We start from the raw sequence: 17,169 nt of genomic DNA, 5'->3' as shown, positions 1-17,169 counted from the left end.
GGATGGTGGTATCCCTCCTGTCAACAGAGGCTGTGCGCTGGCCCTGCCTCGGTCACCAAGTCTTTCTTCTATTTCTCTGAGGTCAAAGAGACTTGTTTGGATGCTCGGATCGTGGTTTCCCCAACAGCCCCGTGGGTCAAACAGTTGCTCCGACTGTAGGTTGGAAGACGTATGTAGAGAAGGGCGGACACAGTGTCATTAAAAAGTGGTAGAGCCGGGCGGTGGTGGCGCACGCCTTTAATCCCAGCACTTGGGAGGCAGAGGCAGGTGGATCTCTGTGAGTTCGAGGCCAGCCTGGGCTACCGAGTGAGTTCCAGGAAAGGCGCAAAGCTACATAGAGAAACCCTGTCTCGGGGGCCGGGGGGGGGGGGGGGGGGGGGGGGGAGTGGTCGAGTCCAGAGGTTACCCTATCAGGGACCCAGCAGGCCTGCTAAGGAGCTGTGGGGTTGGATGAGCGCCGAGTGGGAGGGTGTTGGGTGGGTGTGGCCTTGACTCCGCCCAGGCTCCGAGGCTATTAGAAGTTCCACGCAGCTGGAATTGTGGCGTAGTGGTGGTGGTGGCACACTCGCCTGTGACGGCACCAGCCGGGTCAGCTTCCCCTCTGGTCTGAAGTGAGGTCTGAGCCGACATGGAGCAGGAAAATAGGTGGCCGGCTGTGCATCAGACTCCCACGGTGAGTTTGTGCTCCAAGCCCAAGGAGGCTTGTTTAGTCGATAATATGTTTTTAACCAAGCATTAGAGCCTGTGTTGGGTGGTGAAGGGAGGGATTTGTGTACCGAGGGAAGGGTGGGGAGGAAAACGTATTTATTGGAGCCCTTTGGTAAACTCCACCAATTACAGCGTGAGTTGATTTTTGTTCAAAGATGGTTTCTCTGTGTAGCCCTGGCTGCCCCGGAACTCATTCTGTAGACCAGGGATTTGAGAAGGATTGTAGAGAGGGATTTGTGTACCATAGAAAGGGTGGGGAGGAAAAATGTATTTATTGGAGCCATTTGCCAGATTCGACTGATTATGGCATGACTTAATTTTTTTGGGGGGTGGCGCAGTTCAATGATGGGTTCTCTGTGTATCCTTGACTGTTCTGAAACTCACTCTGTAGACCAGGTTGGTCTTGAACTCAGAGATCTGTCTGTCTCTGCCTCCAGAGTGCTGGGATTAAAAGTGTGTACCACCACCGCCCAGCTCCATGTCCTGCTTTTAAAAACATTAATAATCTTATTTTTATTTATGTTGGGACAAGGTGTCTATGCTGTACTGGGCTATGTAGACGAGACTAGCCTCAAACTCGAGACTGGCCTGCCTTTGCCTCCCCAGTGCTGGGATTAAGGGCGTGGACCAATGTGCCCGGTTTATTTTTGCTAGGATTTAAGTTGTGTGCAGCCACACATGTCCATAATAACCTAAAAAAAATTAAAGCCTTTAACTCAAACACTCCCTCCAAAAGTGCTCTTGGAGAATAGGGATGCTCATTTCAAGGCAATAATTAGAAAGCCATTGTGAGGAACCAGGTGTGAGTTAAAATGCCAGGCCTTAAGCAGAAAGGAGAAAGTGAACATAGGGAGTTGTTGGAGAGGAGACAATCACAACTGGTGATTGGATGAGGGTTCCAAAAGCACAGAGCTCTCCTGATGCCATATAAGTACTAAGTAGCCAAGAGGTGATTTAAGATGTAAAGGGGATTTCTCCAAACTGAAAACAAGCACCAATTTATCCAAGGGATCTGAACATCAGTGGGTGAAATCATGGACACAGAAGGACAGCTGTTCTCAGATCTAGGCGGTGAAAGTAGCCTAGGATAGCCCAGCAGACTTCTCCCTTACAGGACTGGGTGTGAAGAATGACATTTGCTGAGACAGACTGGGATTGTGGCTGGGGTAACTTGACCAGAGACTAGGAAAAAGGCCAGGAAAGTGCGTGCACGTGTGTTCATGTGCTGAGAAGTGTTGAACACGTGGGAGGCAAGATCTCTGAGTTTGAGAGGCCAGAGTTGCAAGATAGCCAGGGATACACAGAGAAACCCTGTTAAAAGAAAAAGAGGCCAGGTACCCTAGCCGGGCGGCGGTGGCAACACACATCTTTAATCCCAGCACCCAGAGGCAGAGCCAGGCGGATCTCTGTGAGTTCTAAGCCAGCCTGGTCTGCAGAGTGAGATCCAGGACAGGCACCAAAACTACGCAGAGAAACCCTGTCAAGAGGCTAGGTACCCCAGAAATAATCCCCCACATGCTTTTTGTTGTTGGGTTTTGTTTTTGTTTTTTTGAGACAGACTCTTGTTTGTTTTTTGAGATGGTTTCTCTGTGTAACAGCTCTGTAGCCCAGGCTGGCCTCAAACTCACTGAGATCTGCCTGTTCCTGCCTCCCAAGTGCTAGGACTGAAGTCATGCACACACACACCCTGCTGAGACAGAGTCTTGACATAGTCTGGCTGTCCTGGAACTCACTGTGTAGGCCAGGCTGGCCTTCATCTTAGAGATCCCCCTGCCTCTGCCACCTATATGTCACCACATCCAGCTCGCTGAGATACTATTAGATACATTAAAATTAATGACAGTTTCTTTCTTCCTTCTTCCTTTCTTTCTTTCTTTTTTTTTTTTTTTTTTTTTTTTTTTGGATTTTCGAGACAGGGTTTCTCTGTGTAGCTTTGGTGCCTGTCCTCAAACTGCTCTGTAGACCAGGCTGGCCTCGAACTCACAGAGCTCTGCCTGCCTCTGCCTCCCGAGTGCGGGAAACAAAGGCCTGCGCCACCACTACCCAGCGACAATTTCTTTTGTGTTTATTCTGTAACTATTTTCTTTGTGGGTCTCATGGAAATTGGTGTCAACCCAGCTTCCATGTTGTAGTATTATACTTTATATGTATATAGTATTATATATTTATCCTAAATTCAAGTTTATGATCTTCTTATTTCTAATATTTCTACTCTAAATCTCATTCTTTGTTTTTTTTTTTTTTGTTTGTTTTGTTTTGTTTTATTTTTTTCTTCTTGAGACAGTTTCTCTGTAGCTTTGGAGCCTGTCCTGTTTAGACCAGGCTGGCCTCAAACTCACAGAGATCCCCCTGCCTCTGCCTCCCAAGTGCTGGGATTAGAGGCGTGTGCCTAGTAATATACTTCTAGTTGTACTTTTTCGTTTCAGCCTCCGGAGCCCCCATTAGAACGTTTTGCAGGGCAGTCAGTTAACTTCTCCACTTCTGTTTATCGGGTGTGTGTTCCTGTTTCTGGTTTGTATTTTTTTGTTGTTGTTGTTTTGTTTTTGTTTTTCGAGACAGGGTTTCTCTGTGTAGCTTTGTGCCTTTCCTGGAACTTGCTTTGGAGACCAGGCTGGCCTCGAACTCACAGAGATCCGCCTGGCTCTGCCTCCCGAGTGCTGGGACTAAAGGCGTGCGCCACCACCGCCCGGCCTGTTTCTGGTTTGCAGCTGGTTTTGCTGGGTACAGAATTTTTGCTTTGTTCCTTGTTTGAAATAGCCTCTCACTCTGCAGCACTGGTGCACTCACCATGTAGCCCAGGCTAGGAGGAAACTCTAATTACAGGCATGTGCACCTCACCTCCATCAGACATAGCTTTTTTTTTTTTTTTTTTTTTTTTTTTTTTTTTTTTTTTTGGTGGGTTTTTTAAGACATGGTTTCTTTTGCTGTTCTGGAACCCACTCGGTAGATCAAGCTGGCCTTGAACTCACAGTGATCCTCCTGCTTCTGCCTCGCTAGTGCTGTGCTGGGATTAAGGGTGTGTGTCACCACTGCCCAGCTCAGACTTAGGAAGACAAAGAAGTCTTAATAAGCCGGGCGTTGGTGGCGCACGCCTTTAGTCCCAGCACTCGGGAGGCAGAGCCAGGTGCATTTCTGTGAGTTCGAGGCCAGCCTGGGCTACCAAGTGAGTCCCAGGAAAGGCACAAAGCTACACAGAGAAACCCTGTCTCGAAAAACCAAAAAAAAAAAAAAAAGAAGTCTTAATAAACCTGTTAGCCGGGCGGTGGTGGCGCACGCCTTTAATCCCAGCACTCGGGAGGCAGAGCCAGGCGGATCTCTGTGAGTTCGAGGCCAGCCTGGGCTACAGAGCGAGTTCAGGAAAGGCGCAAAGCTACACAGAGAAACCCTGTCTCGAAAAAAAAACGAAAAACCAAAAACCAAACCAAAACAACAACAAAAACAACAAACCTCTTGCAATATTGGGATTTGAATCCAGGGTCTTGAATGCTTTCATGTGGTGGTAGGCAAGCATTCTACCACTGAGCTTTGCCCCCAGCACCTAAAGTGGGTTTTTGTTTGTTTTGTTTTGGGTTTATTGAAAGGAACTTTGGTTTTTGAGCATGTATCTTTATAGTATGATTGAGCATTCCTTGGGTATATGCGCAAGAGTGGTATGGCTGGGTCTTGAGGTAGATCGATTCCCAATTTTCTGAGAAACCACCATACTGATTTCCACAGTGGTTGTACAAGTTTGCACTCCCACCAACAGTGGAGGAGTGTTTCCTTTGCTCCGCATCCTCTCCAACATAGACTGTCATTCGTGTTTTTGATCATAGCCATTCTGACGAGTGTAAGGTGGTATCTCAGAGTCTGTTTTGATTTGCATTTCTCTGATGATTAAAGATGTTGAGCATTTCTTTAAATGTCTTTCAGTCATTTGAGATTCTTCTTTTGAGAATTCTCTGTTTAGCTCTTTAGCCCATTTTTTAATTGGATTGTTCAATATTTTGATGTCTAGTTTCTTGAGTTCTTTATATACTTTGGAGATCAGTCCTCTGTCAGATGTGGGAGTTGGTAAAGGTCTTTTCCTATTCTGTAGGCTGTCTTTTGGTCTTATTGACCTAGTCTTTTGCTCTACAAAAGCTTCTCAGTTTCAGTAGGTCCCTTTTATTAATTGTTCTCAGTGCCTGTGCTGCTGGTGTTAGTTATATATTTAGGAAGTGATCTCCTGTGCCAATGCGTTCAAGAGTACTTCCTACTTTCTTTTTTAAAATTTATTTGCACACACATGTGCAGGACCATGTGTGCCACAGCATGAGTGTAGAGGTCAGAGGACAACCAATGCTTGGGGAGTTGATTCGATTCTTTCCACCATGTTTATGGTGACCAAACTCAGGCTGTTAGTCTTGAACTGTAAGCACTTTACAGGCTGAGCCATCCTCTTGGCCCTTGTATTGGCTATTTGTTTTGCTGGGTTTTTGAAGCCCCAGCACTCAATCTGTAGACCAGATTGGCCTTGAACTCACAGAGATCTGCCTGCCTCTGCCTCTCAAGTGTAAAGGCATGTGCTACCACCAACGGGCCAATTTAAATTTTTTTCTTTTCTCATTTTTATTTATTTATTTATTTTTCTATTATCAGCTTGATACAGTATAAATTCTTATCCTAATAGTGAAATTAGCTTCTCAGTTTCAAGAGGTCCCATTTATTAATTGTTGTGCTCAGTGCCTGTGCTGCTGGTGTCATATTTAGGAAGTGATCTCCTGTGCCAGTGCATTCAAGAGTACTTCCTACTTTCTCTTCTATTAAGTTTAGTGTAGCTGGATTTATGTTGAGGTCTTTGATCCACTTGGACTTGAGTTTTGTGCATGGTGACAGATATGGATCTATTTGTAATCTTTTACATATTGAGATCCAGTTATGCCAGCACCATTTGTTGAAGATACTTTCTTTTATCCATTGTATAGTTTTGGCTTCTTTGTCAAAAATCAGGTGTTCATATGTGCGTGGATTAGTGTCAGGGTCTTCAATTCGATTCCATTGGTCCGTATGTCAATTTTTATGCCAGTATCAAGCTGTTTTTATTACTATAGCTCTATAGTAGAGCTTGAGGTCATGGATGGTCATGCCTCCAGAGGTTGCTTTATTATACAGGATTCTATTAGCTATTCTGGGCCTTTTTTTTTTCCATATGAAGTTGAGGTTTTTTTTTCCAAGTCTGTGAAGAATTGTGTTGGGATTTTGATGGGGATTGCATTGAGTCTGTAGATTGCTTTTGGTAAGATTGCCGATTGCCATTTTTACTATGTTAATCCTACCTATCCATGAGCATGGGAGATCCATTTTCTGATATCTTCTTCAATTTCTTTCTTTAGAGACTTAAAGTTCTTATCAAACAGGTCCTGGAACTTTGATTTTTGTTTGGGTTTGTTTTGTTTCTGATGGTCTCTTAGCCCAGGACAGTTTTCACCCCTGATTTTATTTCTTCACCTGAAATGATGGTATACCTGCCTTATCCTGGAACTCACTATGGAGACCAGGCTGGTCTATTGGATTTAGAGGTCAGCCTGCTTCTGCCTCCCAACCACTGCGATCAAAGGCGTGTGCCACTAACTACACTTGGCTCCCTGTGCCTACCTTAACAGGAGATTTTTAACAGATTTAGGCCCCAGGAGCAGTAGATGGAGCAGCGCTCCAAGGGAAGGAAGCACCCAAGTGTGGATGTGGACCTCTTGAGCGCAGTGGCCCAAACACCTTTCGTTTATTTTATTTGAATACCTTATTAGAATTCTGTTGGGTTATGGAGTGTGCCAACAGTGGAATTAATTCTCCTAAAATTTCTAATGTAACCCAAGTGACTAATAGCCACATTAGTATTCTCTGACATCCACTGAAGTCCCTAATCTAACAACTTGCAGTTTAATTTAAATGTATCGAGTCATTAGTATTTTGAATCATCAAAAACAAAAACTTCACATGCATAAAAATGACTCATTCCATGCACCGTTAATGAGACAGTGCTTAACAATTAGACAAAGCTGGTATTTGCTCAGATACAAAGGAAGTCTGGGGTGCCTCAGCAGGTAAGGGTGCGTGCTGCCAAGCCTAACAACCAGAGTTCAATCCCTGGAATCCACATGCAGGAAGAGAGGTTTTCTATATAGAGTTCTTAATTTTTTTTTTTGTTTTGTTTCATTTTTTGTTTTTTGTTTTTTGTTTTTCTGAGGCAGGGTTTCTCTGTGTAGTTTTGGTGCCTGTCCTGGATCTCACTCTGTAGCCCAGGCTGGCCCAACTCACAGAGATTTGCCTGGCTCTGCCTCCAGAGTGCTAGGATTAAAGGTGTGCGCCAGGCCACCCAGGGAGTTCTTGAAATTTTGTATGTGTATCCTTGGGATTACAGATGCATTTGTTATCAAGCCTGACTTTATGTGGGATCTGTGGATTGGAATTCAGTTTGTGTGGCAAGTGCTTTATTTATTCACTGGAACACCTTCCCCAGTTCTGGTCTTAAGCTTGTACCCATTCTGGAGTTCAGGAGAGCTGAGAACTGACAGTTGGACATCCATGCTGTCATTGGTGATATGGTAAGCTCCATAACCAGACAAAATTCCAATAAAATGATGAGCTCTCACAGATGGAGCTGCACCTCCAAAGATCTAAATAGCACAATGGCCATGTCATCAAAACCAACTTAGGTCCTTTGAGTGTACCTTTCGTAAGCCAGGTGGAATAACTCATGTCTGAACCTTAGCACTTAGCAATAGAACAAGGCAGGGGGATTGCTTGCTGGAAGTAGGCAACACAGTGAATTCCAGTGAGCCTGATGTGGAGAACCCATGTCAAGCTCCTTGTGGTAAACTATGGTCAGTTCGTACATGGCCTGCTTCCTAGGATTGGGAAGGAGAGATGTGTGCAGCTTAGAAGTAGAGTGAAGGGGACTTCTCCTTTCAGATGACTCTTTTCTTGTAGGATAATGAGCAGTCGACACCAGCGTTGCATGTATCTGTGTCTCCTGGAAACAGTGGAGTTCATCAGCCACCGGCCACTCAACATTTATCGGGGATGTCGAGGCCTTTTATGTTATCTGCTGAGGAGTCCAGGCAGAATACGGGTGAAGGGGAGTCCCAGTTCATTATGTCACTACCCGAGCATAGTGCCAGGTACTCCTCCCAACTGACTCCTCCACCTTCCCAGATGTATCATCAGACGCCATCGAACCACCAACCAGGGAGAATGATTGACGCGGCATCCCACATGATGCCCTTAGGGAATCCCGGTACTCTGGGAGTGACCATAGCCTTTAGAGAGAATCTGATTCCTCACAGTGGCCTGCCAGGCTCAGCTTCCGGTGGAGTCCCAGTAATGGCCCACAGCAGTACCCCAACAATGCCTTATTCTGTCTCCTCAGCAGTACCTGCTACCACAGGCTCTTTAAATCACGGAATATTTTTGGTTCCCGGCATGCCTTCCACTGTGACCCATGCCATATCCCCCTCTATGGATCAGATGTTGCACTTAAGTCCCTACAACCCTGGGCTAGCCACACCTAGGCTCCAGCCATTGCTAACATTAGAATCCCAGGACTCACGTGTGGCCCAGTCAAATCGCCTGGAAGAACCTTTCGTACACAGGCAGCCCACAACTGCTCCACAGGGAACAGAGAACCCCACTGCTCCAGGAGGGGCACCCAGGAGGCCACCCCCAGTGTCAAGGCCTTACGTCTGCACGTACGACAACTGTGGAAAAGCTTATACCAAGCGTTCTCACCTGGTCAGTCACCAACGCAAACACACAGGTAAGTAAGGTGTTGGGTGGAGAAAGGGAAGTCGGGATCTTTGCTCTCTAAAATTTTGGATTTATTATGTGAATGAATGTTTTTGTCTCCATGAATGTCTGTATACTACATGCATGTCTGGTGCCCATGGAGGCCAGAAGGAGGCTTGGGTGCCCTGGAACTAGAGTTAAACAGATGGTTGTGAGCCACCACATGAATGCTGGGAATTGAACCCCAGCCCTCTCCAAGAGGAACAAGTACTCTTCACACTGAGCCAATTGTCCGTCCGGCCCATCTTTTTTTTTTTTTTTTTTAATTTATGCAGGACCACTGATTTGTGATTTCTTTGGGATTGGCCCTTTCTCTTCCAAGCTTGGAACCAAGTGGTCCTGCTCTCACTAGCTTGCCATCTTCTCTGGTGGTCCTGCCTCCCACTGGTTCCTTCTCTTCTTTTGATTTCTCAACCTTGAATGCTCTTGCCTCAGAACTAGATCTCTTCCTTCCCACTGGGGCTTTTTCTACTCAATTTAACTCTCCCTTGTCACTCCCTAGGTGAGAAGCCCTACGTATGTGACTGGGAGGGCTGTACTTGGTCTTTCTTTCGCTCTGATGAGCTTGGACGACATAGACGGATCCACACCAGGGATCGACCACATAAATGCGAGGACTGTGGCCGACAGTTCATGAGATCCGACCATCTCAAGCAACACCAAAAAACTCATCAAACTCATCAAACTCATCAGCGCCTGCCAGATTTCCAGACGCCTCAGGCCAACAGTGGACAGACAGATGGACAGATAGGTGGTCCTCTTGCTCCTGGTCAGGGGCTTTAGCTCCCTTTCCTGGATTCTCAACCCAAGACCCTGTTGCCCGGGTCATCTCTGGGGTAGGTGAAAGTTCAGATGGACAGGAAGTGGTGGGGAAGCCCACAGGAAGCTTTTGACACCATCATGGAGTCCTCAAAATCTGGTGCCCGCCTCTCCGGGATTACTGACTTCTGCAACTTAGCCAGATGGAAGATGAGTCATAGATTAGACTTAATTAGAAAGCTCTTTTCTCCTGTCAATCCCTAGCAGGAAACACTCTCATGCCTGCTCCATGAAACCCATGTTCTCTCCCAGGGTCTTCCACAGTTTCCAGGGCCAGACCATGGGAAAGATATCATAGTGCTAGAAGGTACTAGACACATCATGCTCTACATCAGACTCTCTCTGGCCTTCACCACTCATCCACCCAGAGTTTCTCTTCCCAAGTCTTCGACAGAATACCCCACATAGGACATGACATCTGGCATTCCATGGGGCCACCAAAATCAAGCCTTGTGAGGAGGAGACTAATACTCATGGGGGGAAACTTCAATGGAGGCGAGATAGGGGAGAGGCAGGTAGCAATTCTCCTCTCCTGTCCCCACAAATTTTTGCAAGGCATTTTTGCTCCCTGATAGCGCAGTCTGTGGGAGACCCCCCAAGCAGCCCGCAGACACCCCCTTCAACGTTGGTCATGAAGCAGAGCCCATCATGGAAATGTGTGGCCTTAGACCACTTCATTCCTTCCGTTCCCGTTGATGTTCTCCCGCCTATTCCTTGGCTTTGAATGTCCCCAATAAAAGCAGTGTGTAGGCTGTTCATCAGATGGATTGGGCAATGGGAGGCTCAGGACAACTCTCATTGTAACTTCTTCCTTACCTGGCCCAGGTACCAGGTTGCAGATTGTCATTGGTGCATTCAACAAGTGTTACATTTATTATGTGCACATGTGTGGGGGTCAGTGACAACTGGGGGAGTCACTGATCGTCCAGCATGTGGGTGCCTGGGATTGAACTCGGGCTGTCAGGCTTGGCAGCAAGCACCTTTCTCTCATGACCCATCTTGATGGCCTTCATTTGGCTTTGCTTTTGAGAAAGGGGTTCACTATGTAGCTCAGGCTGGCTAGCAGCTGTCTTCTGGAGTTGTGAGCACCCACCCGGCTTCAGGTTGCCTCCCTTATCCTGCCCTCTGGTTTTGAGGGACAGTAACTCTCCTGGTAACTCATCCTGGCTGTCTAGAACTTCTGGATTCAGCTGGCCATTTTACTGATCATGTAGCTAGTAGAAAGGAGCTTGACAAAGCCACCCAGTGGGAGAGCCAAAACCCCAAATATCTGCCTGCCCCCTAAGTGGGTGTCTCCCCTAAGAGCTGGCAACTCCCATAGATGTTCCATAGTCCTGGGCTCAGTCCTATGCCAAGTGTTGACTACAGAAGGGGACTCCATCTTACACTTAGGGGACCATGGTGGGCCTACCTAGGTGCTCAGGCGTCAACTCACAAGCCTCCACAGGACATGAGTGGTGTAGGGGCAGCTAAAGGATGTACCAGGAAGAACAAACCTCAGTGTGCCAGCTAGACCTCATCCACTGAGGCTTGGCTTAGCCATGGAGGAGTTGGCAGTCGCCATGACTGTTAGTGAGCAGAAAAGACCATGGGCAAAGCTTGTGAACATGCTCAGTGCAGCCAGGAGGTGCCCGTACTGTGCAGACCCAGACTTTTCCTGGGCCTCTGGGGAAGGCCAGCAGCCTTGACTGTGTGTGGCCCTGTCGTGCATGGCCACCGACTGGGCCACTAATAACCAAAGCATGTGGGCCAGCATTCTGAGTGGACATTATTTTAAAAATTCAGAGGGGCTCCCCTGACTAGTTCTAGACAACTGAGTTAGGGAGAGTCTCGTTCCTGAGTAAGCACCAACCTCTTCTAGGGAACATTTGGGGAACAGTGGGCCAGAACTGGTCTCCCATCTTCCATACAACCATGTGCGAGACTAGCAGATTAGATTGCTAGGATACAAGACAAGACCTCTCTCAGCTAAAATGTGCCAAGGATGAACCAGAGAGCCGTGACAGCCAGAACTGACCTCTGCCTGCAGATGTTGGAAGCTAGCTACCGTTAGAAGTGTTAGCCTGCACTTGGGAGGCAGAGCCAGGTGGATCTCTGTGAGTTCAAGGCCAACCTGGGCTACCAAGTGAGCTCCAGGAAAGGCGCAAAGCTACACAGAGAAACCCTGTCTCGAAAAACAAAAAAAAAAAAGAAGTGTTAGCCTGGTGTGCCGGCACATACATGCCTGGAAACCCAGCACTCAGGAGGCGGAAGCAGATGATGAGAAATGGCCGAAAGTGACAGATGACAGATGAGCAGTTGTCTGCCGTATATGAAAACTGTCTTAAGTTATTTTGACATTTTGCCTGTATGTGTACCAGAGTGCATGCATGGAGGTCAGATGTGAGCTTGCAGGAGTTTTCCTCCTGTAACGTAGGTACCAGGGATCAAACTCAGGTCTTCAGGCTTGGTGGCAAGCAACTTTATGACCCACTGAGCCACGTCGCAGGCCCATATATGAAAAAAAAAAAATTGTATGAGCAAGGCCTTAGTAGCCTAAGCTGGCTCTGAACTCAGTGTGTCACCAAGGATGATGTTTGGTTTATTCTATCTCCCAAATGCCATGATTGCAGGTGTGTGCCAGCTACACGGGGTGGTGCTGGGAACGAAAGCCAGGGCTTTAGGAATGCTGGCCAAACATGCTAGCACCAAGCTACACCCTCAGCTGAAAGTTTGTATCTATGATGCAATTTAAAGAATAAGTTTAAAGAACAATTTGCCTTTTTAAGTCACTTGAGTCAAAGAATTCGTTTATACATTTGAGTCTTTTTTTATCCTCCAGAGATGTAACCACTCTTGGATCTTGGTAAACCTGGTGCTGTTACTGTTTTTATCTTATATGAATCCATCTCTAAGCAATACAGTAATTGGTTTTGTATGGTTTTATATTTTTACTCTGTCTGAGGTCCAATAAATTTTAATATGAAGATTTCTGTCTTAGAGTCTGGAAATTTTTTGGCTGGATTGTTTTATGTCTCCCCCCACCCTCCCATGGTCTGAATGAGGATGGCTCACACAGGCTCATGTGTTTGAGTATTGGCACCCAGCTTGTGGAACTCTTTGGGAATGATTAGGAGGTGTAGCCTTGTTGGAGGAGGTGTGTCTGTCACTCAGGTGGGCTCTGAGGTGTCAAAAGTCCACACATTCCCACTGTGCCTCCTGCCACCTGCGGACATGGCCCCTCTGAAACTGTGAACCCCAAATTAAATGCTTTTATAAATTGCCTTGGTCATGGTGTTTTATCGCAGCAATAGTCGAATAATATCACATTTGGAGCAGGGTATAGTGGCACATACCTGTAACCCCAGCCCTTGAAATGAAGGCAGGAAGATCAGGTATCCAAGGTCATCCCTTGGTTACATACTTGAAGCCAGCCTGACTTGGGCAGGAGGAGATGCAGGCCGATTTTTCTGGGAGGGAGTATGGTCTTACTATGTAGTCCAGCCTGGTCTAGAACTTATGTAGACCATGCTGGCTTTGAACTTGAGGTATTTCTCCTGCCTCAGTCTCAGTGTTGGGATTCCAGGCATGCACCGCCACATCTGACTGGCATGGAATTTACTTTGTTAGAATTTGGAGATGTGCTTCTAAGGTTTTGGGGTTTTTTGTTTGTTTGTTTTTGTTTTTTTTTATTTCAATGCTGGCATTGAGCTGAGGGCATTGCCCATGCAAAGCAAGAATTCTACCATTGATCCATATCCTGGGTTTTTACTTTTTAAATTTGAAACAGGGCCTCATTAAGTTGCTCAGGCTGGCCGTTTGAGAAATGGATTCAATCACATCTTGCACTTTCTATATTCCCGCCTCAGTCTTCCAAGAAGCACGTCTGTGCTGCCAGGCCCAGATTGCTTTAATCTTTCTTTGTTGGTTCATTTTTTGAGTCAGGGTCTCACAATGTAGTATCAGATGGAACTCACTGTGTACGCCTGGCTGACAGCCGACTCTCAGAGACCCGCCTGCCTCTGCCTCCAGAGTCCTGGGATTAAAGCTGTGTGCCACCACACCTAGCTTATTTTAATCTTTTTTTTTTTTCTTAAACACAGGGTTTCTTGGGGGTTGGAGAGATGGCTAAGTGATTACGAGCACTGACTGCTTTTCCAGAGGACCAGGGTTCAATCTCCAGCACCCACATGGCAGCTCACAACTGTAACTCCAGTACCAGGGGATCCGACAACCTCATAGAGATGTACATGCAGGCAAAACACCAGTTCACATAAAAAAAATAAATTAGTCTAGAAAGAAAAAGACGGTTTCTCTGTAGCTCTGGCTGTCCTAGAACTCGGAGATCAGTCTGCCTCTGCCTCCGGAGTTCTGGGATTAAAGGCATGTGCCACCACCGCCCAGCTTACTTTGATCTTTTATGGATAGACCCAGAGTAAGCTTTTCGTACATTTTTTTTTTACACAGTTATCCTGTTTTCTGCCTAATGCTTTGTATATGATGTTTTCTGGCAAATGGAAATAAAACTATTCCCAGCCCTGTATGAACAGGAATTCTACCTACTTAAAAAAATTTTTTTGAGACAAAAGTCTCATGTATCTCAAGCTGGCCTCTAACTTATATTGATAGAGGATGGCCTTGAACTTTTGATCCTCCTGTCTGTACCAGCTAGCTACTGGGACCATGAGCTTGTATCATGCATCTTGTTTATTTGGTTCAAGTACTCTGCTAACACCCCCATCTCCCAACTTTATTATTACTTTTTGAGACAGGGTTTCACTATGTAACCTAGGCTGGCCTCAAATTCACAATCCTCCTGCCTCAGCATCTTCAGTACTGGGATACAGGCATGCACTACCAAGGCCAGTAGGTCAACTCTAAAAGATCTAATGCGCTTGTTTTCTGTTAAAAACTGAGCTACTGGGGTGGGAGAGATGGCTTAGCAGTTAAGAGCACTGACTGCTCTTCCAGAGGCTTTAATTCCCAGCACCCACATGGCAACTTGCAACTGTCATTCATGGCAAAACACGGATGCATATAAAATAGGAATTAAAAAAAAAAAAAAAAAAAAAAAAAAAAAAAGAGCCGGGCGTTGGTGGCGCACGCCTTTAATCCCAGCACTCGGGAGGCAGAGCCAGGCGGATCTCTGTGAGTTCGAGGCCAGCCTGGGCTACCAAGTGAGTTCCAGGAAAGGCGCAAAGCTACACAGAGAAACCCTGTCTCGAAAACACCAAAAAAAAAAAAAAAAAAAAAAAAAAAAGAACTGAGCTACCTGGAATACCGAGTATCTTTACCTCAACCTCCAACTGCATGCATGCTAAGTCACCATAAGGCAGTTTCCAGAGGTGTCTGCTGGATTCACTAATAGGCCTCAAGTTGATGCTGAACACAGAATCTTTTGTAGCACTGGGTCTACCCTGTAGCACGTTTTCCTGTGGTGTCAGTTACTTGTGTGGGTTGGAGAAGGCAGAGGTTAGTCAGCTCGGGATGAAGTCTGTCAGGTGAATTGTGAGCAGGAGCAAGTGACCCACGAGGTATATTTGGACAAGCAGGAGGAGCTGTTGACCATGGAATCTAGAGGAGGGACATGTGAAGTCTAGAGGAGCTGAGGGACGGAGCCAGGAGCTATCAATAGTTTGGAAGTGCCAATATGGCAGAGCAGGAGAGGAAGGTGATGTGGACCAGGATGCTGAGAAGGTACTTTTTTAGCCTCTTTTCTTTTTGGTTTTTCGAGACAGAGTTACTTTATGAAATATTCCTGGCTGTCCTGGAACTCACTCTGTAGACCAGGCTGGCCTCGAACTCACAGAGATCCGCCTGGCTCTGCCTCCCAAGTGCTGGGATTAAAGGTGTGCGCCACCCCCCAACCCCTCCACCCCCGGCTGAGAAGATAAATGTTATGTGTGGGAGTTTCAGTGACAAAATATGGGGTGTAGCCATAGGATGAGGGGCCTGGAGCCAGCCAGCGGTAAAGGTTTTTGGGAATGCAGGGTTTAAGGTGTTATCTGGGCTATCCTTGAGTGGTACACAGAACCACGGCTAATTGTTGAGTGGATAAAAGAGTACAGGAGAAGCTGAGCATAGTGATAAAAGCCTGGACTCCCGGAGAAAAGTGGTCCAAGATCATTTGCTCCATGGAGAGTTCAAGGTTAGCCTGGGCTACATGAGACCCTGTCTTAGAAGTCAGGTGTGGATATACATATCTTTCATTCCAGCAGAGGCATGTGATCTCTGAGGTTGAGAGCAGTCTGCTCTAGGCCAGCTAGTGAGACACTGTCTGAAAAAAAGGGTACATGAGGAGATGACAGCACACTTTAATAAGTAAATTCAAGTGAGCGGGGATGTGAGTGGAGAGGGTACTGGTTCCTAGTGCAGCAATGTGTGCACAAGGCGGCTGGTGGAGTCATGAGTTTATTTTCAACATCTGTGAGAGATCCAGAGGCCGACAGGAGAGAACTCAGAGTCCCCACAAGGCAGACACTGACGGACTGAAGGAGGAGCCTGGAAATCACTGAGGATATAGGGAAATTCTCAGATTGTGAGTCAGGAGTTCTAGAGAGGAGAGTCGGGTCCTTTGAGGGAAAGGTTGTCAGGACCCCCAGTTTTATTCATTCTTATTAATTCCTCAAACTCCTGTGTGTGTCCGGGTGCTCAGGGATTCTGGCGTGGGGACCACCAGGTCAAGTGGATCTCAGCAGCTCCTGAGCTAATGCTAGAAGGCCTAAGCCTGAGATAGGGGTGGTCACAATTTCAGCCCCACTCAGGTTGCTTTGTGCGGCATCGCCGTGTGTGGAGGATGGTGGATGGGAGGCTGGGCAGAGAAGAGGCAGGTGATGTGCAGCCACTCAGATTGTGAACAGTGTTGTCAATGATGGACAACTTGCATGGTAAATTTGTCCTGACTGCTCAGGGCTGCAACAGGACCCTCCTAAGGCAACTTCCCTGGTCCCACTGGGGTCTGGAGTTCCTCTGTCAGGCTGATATAGAATGCAGCCATCCTCCACAGACTGAGGAGGCTGAGGAGACGGGGATGGATGTCATCTGTGAAACTGACGCCTGAGTGGGTGCAGGAAAGGTGTGTGCTGGGCAATGGGAGGATGGCGTGTAAGTGGTTTTTGAGAACCAGGCTCCCTCACATACAGTAAGGAAGCAGAGCTCCTGGTTTTGTTTGCCTGTGCTCTGAGACTTGTCTTCTGTGTCCCAGGCTAACCTCAGGCTTGCTATGTAACTGAGGATGACCTTGAACTCTTGATCCTTTTCAAGATTGAGCAGATATATTTTAGATAGACAGGTCATCTTCAAACCCTTCAGGGATCTACAGAATATGGTATTTAAAATGTTTTAATAACTTAGAAAATTTTTCTTTTTGTTATGACTATGAGACATGTCGGCTCCTGGCAGTACCACTCTACTTCAGAGAAAATATGGGCATTGAAAAAACTGTAATTGGAGTTAACTTTCATTGTGGCAAAAGTTAGCCACTGGACAACAAAGTATCCTCGAATCAACTGCTGACAAACAGGACAGACAGGACACGAAACAAAGGACTACTGATTCTCGCCAAAACAAGTGTGGTTATGATTTTATCAAAAGGCATCTTCTGAGGCAAGGACAATATGGCACCATTCCTGAAGTGGCCTTCACAATCCGGAAAAGGTACAGTGCCCTTTTCTTCCGAAGGCAGCTGAACAGGCAGTGGGCCGATGGCTTCTGATGTGCAATGGAACAGCAGCTGAAACAGTTATTCTTGAAGAGTAACTAAGCTCATGCCTCTCAATAGTAGACTGGTTTTTAATAGAGGGATGTGAAGAAGAAGGGGATGCTGAGATGAAGCCACATATACACAGCCAAGAACAATGG

At 46.6% G+C, this 17,169-nt stretch overlaps 1 protein-coding gene across 2 annotated transcripts; it reads left to right on the top strand.

Annotated features, from left to right (window-relative positions):
- Positions 1-539: 539 nt before the first annotated feature.
- Positions 540-12,296, top strand: Klf17 (KLF transcription factor 17). 2 transcript variants are annotated; one of them, XM_042271706.2, is made up of 4 exons: positions 540-673; positions 7,657-7,847; positions 8,319-8,482; positions 9,014-12,296. In XM_042271706.2, exons 1-4 carry the CDS (start codon positions 629-631, stop codon positions 9,292-9,294), a joined length of 681 nt encoding a protein of 226 aa, XP_042127640.2. In that variant the 5' UTR covers positions 540-628; the 3' UTR covers positions 9,295-12,296. The 2 variants fall into 2 exon arrangements, with proteins under 2 accessions (XP_042127640.2, XP_042127639.2); XM_042271705.2 differs by having other exon boundaries at positions 7,657-8,482.
- Positions 12,297-17,169: the final 4,873 nt, after the last annotated feature.

The sequence above is a fragment of the Peromyscus maniculatus genome, chromosome 2 (genome assembly GCF_049852395.1).
Source record: "Peromyscus maniculatus bairdii isolate BWxNUB_F1_BW_parent chromosome 2, HU_Pman_BW_mat_3.1, whole genome shotgun sequence".
Lineage (NCBI taxonomy): Eukaryota > Metazoa > Chordata > Mammalia > Rodentia > Cricetidae > Peromyscus > Peromyscus maniculatus.
This window is presented reverse-complemented; position numbering and strand designations above follow the sequence as displayed.

Coding starts and splice junctions, on each gene's coding strand:
- Klf17 (XM_042271705.2), top strand. CDS start 629: ATGGAGCAGGAAAATAGGTGGCCGGCTGTGCATCAGACTCCCACG. Junction 674..7,656: donor CTGTGCATCAGACTCCCACG/GTGAGTTTGTGC, acceptor CTTTTCTTGTAG/GATAATGAGCAGTCGACACC. Junction 8,483..9,013: donor TCACCAACGCAAACACACAG/GTAAGTAAGGTG, acceptor GTCACTCCCTAG/GTGAGAAGCCCTACGTATGT.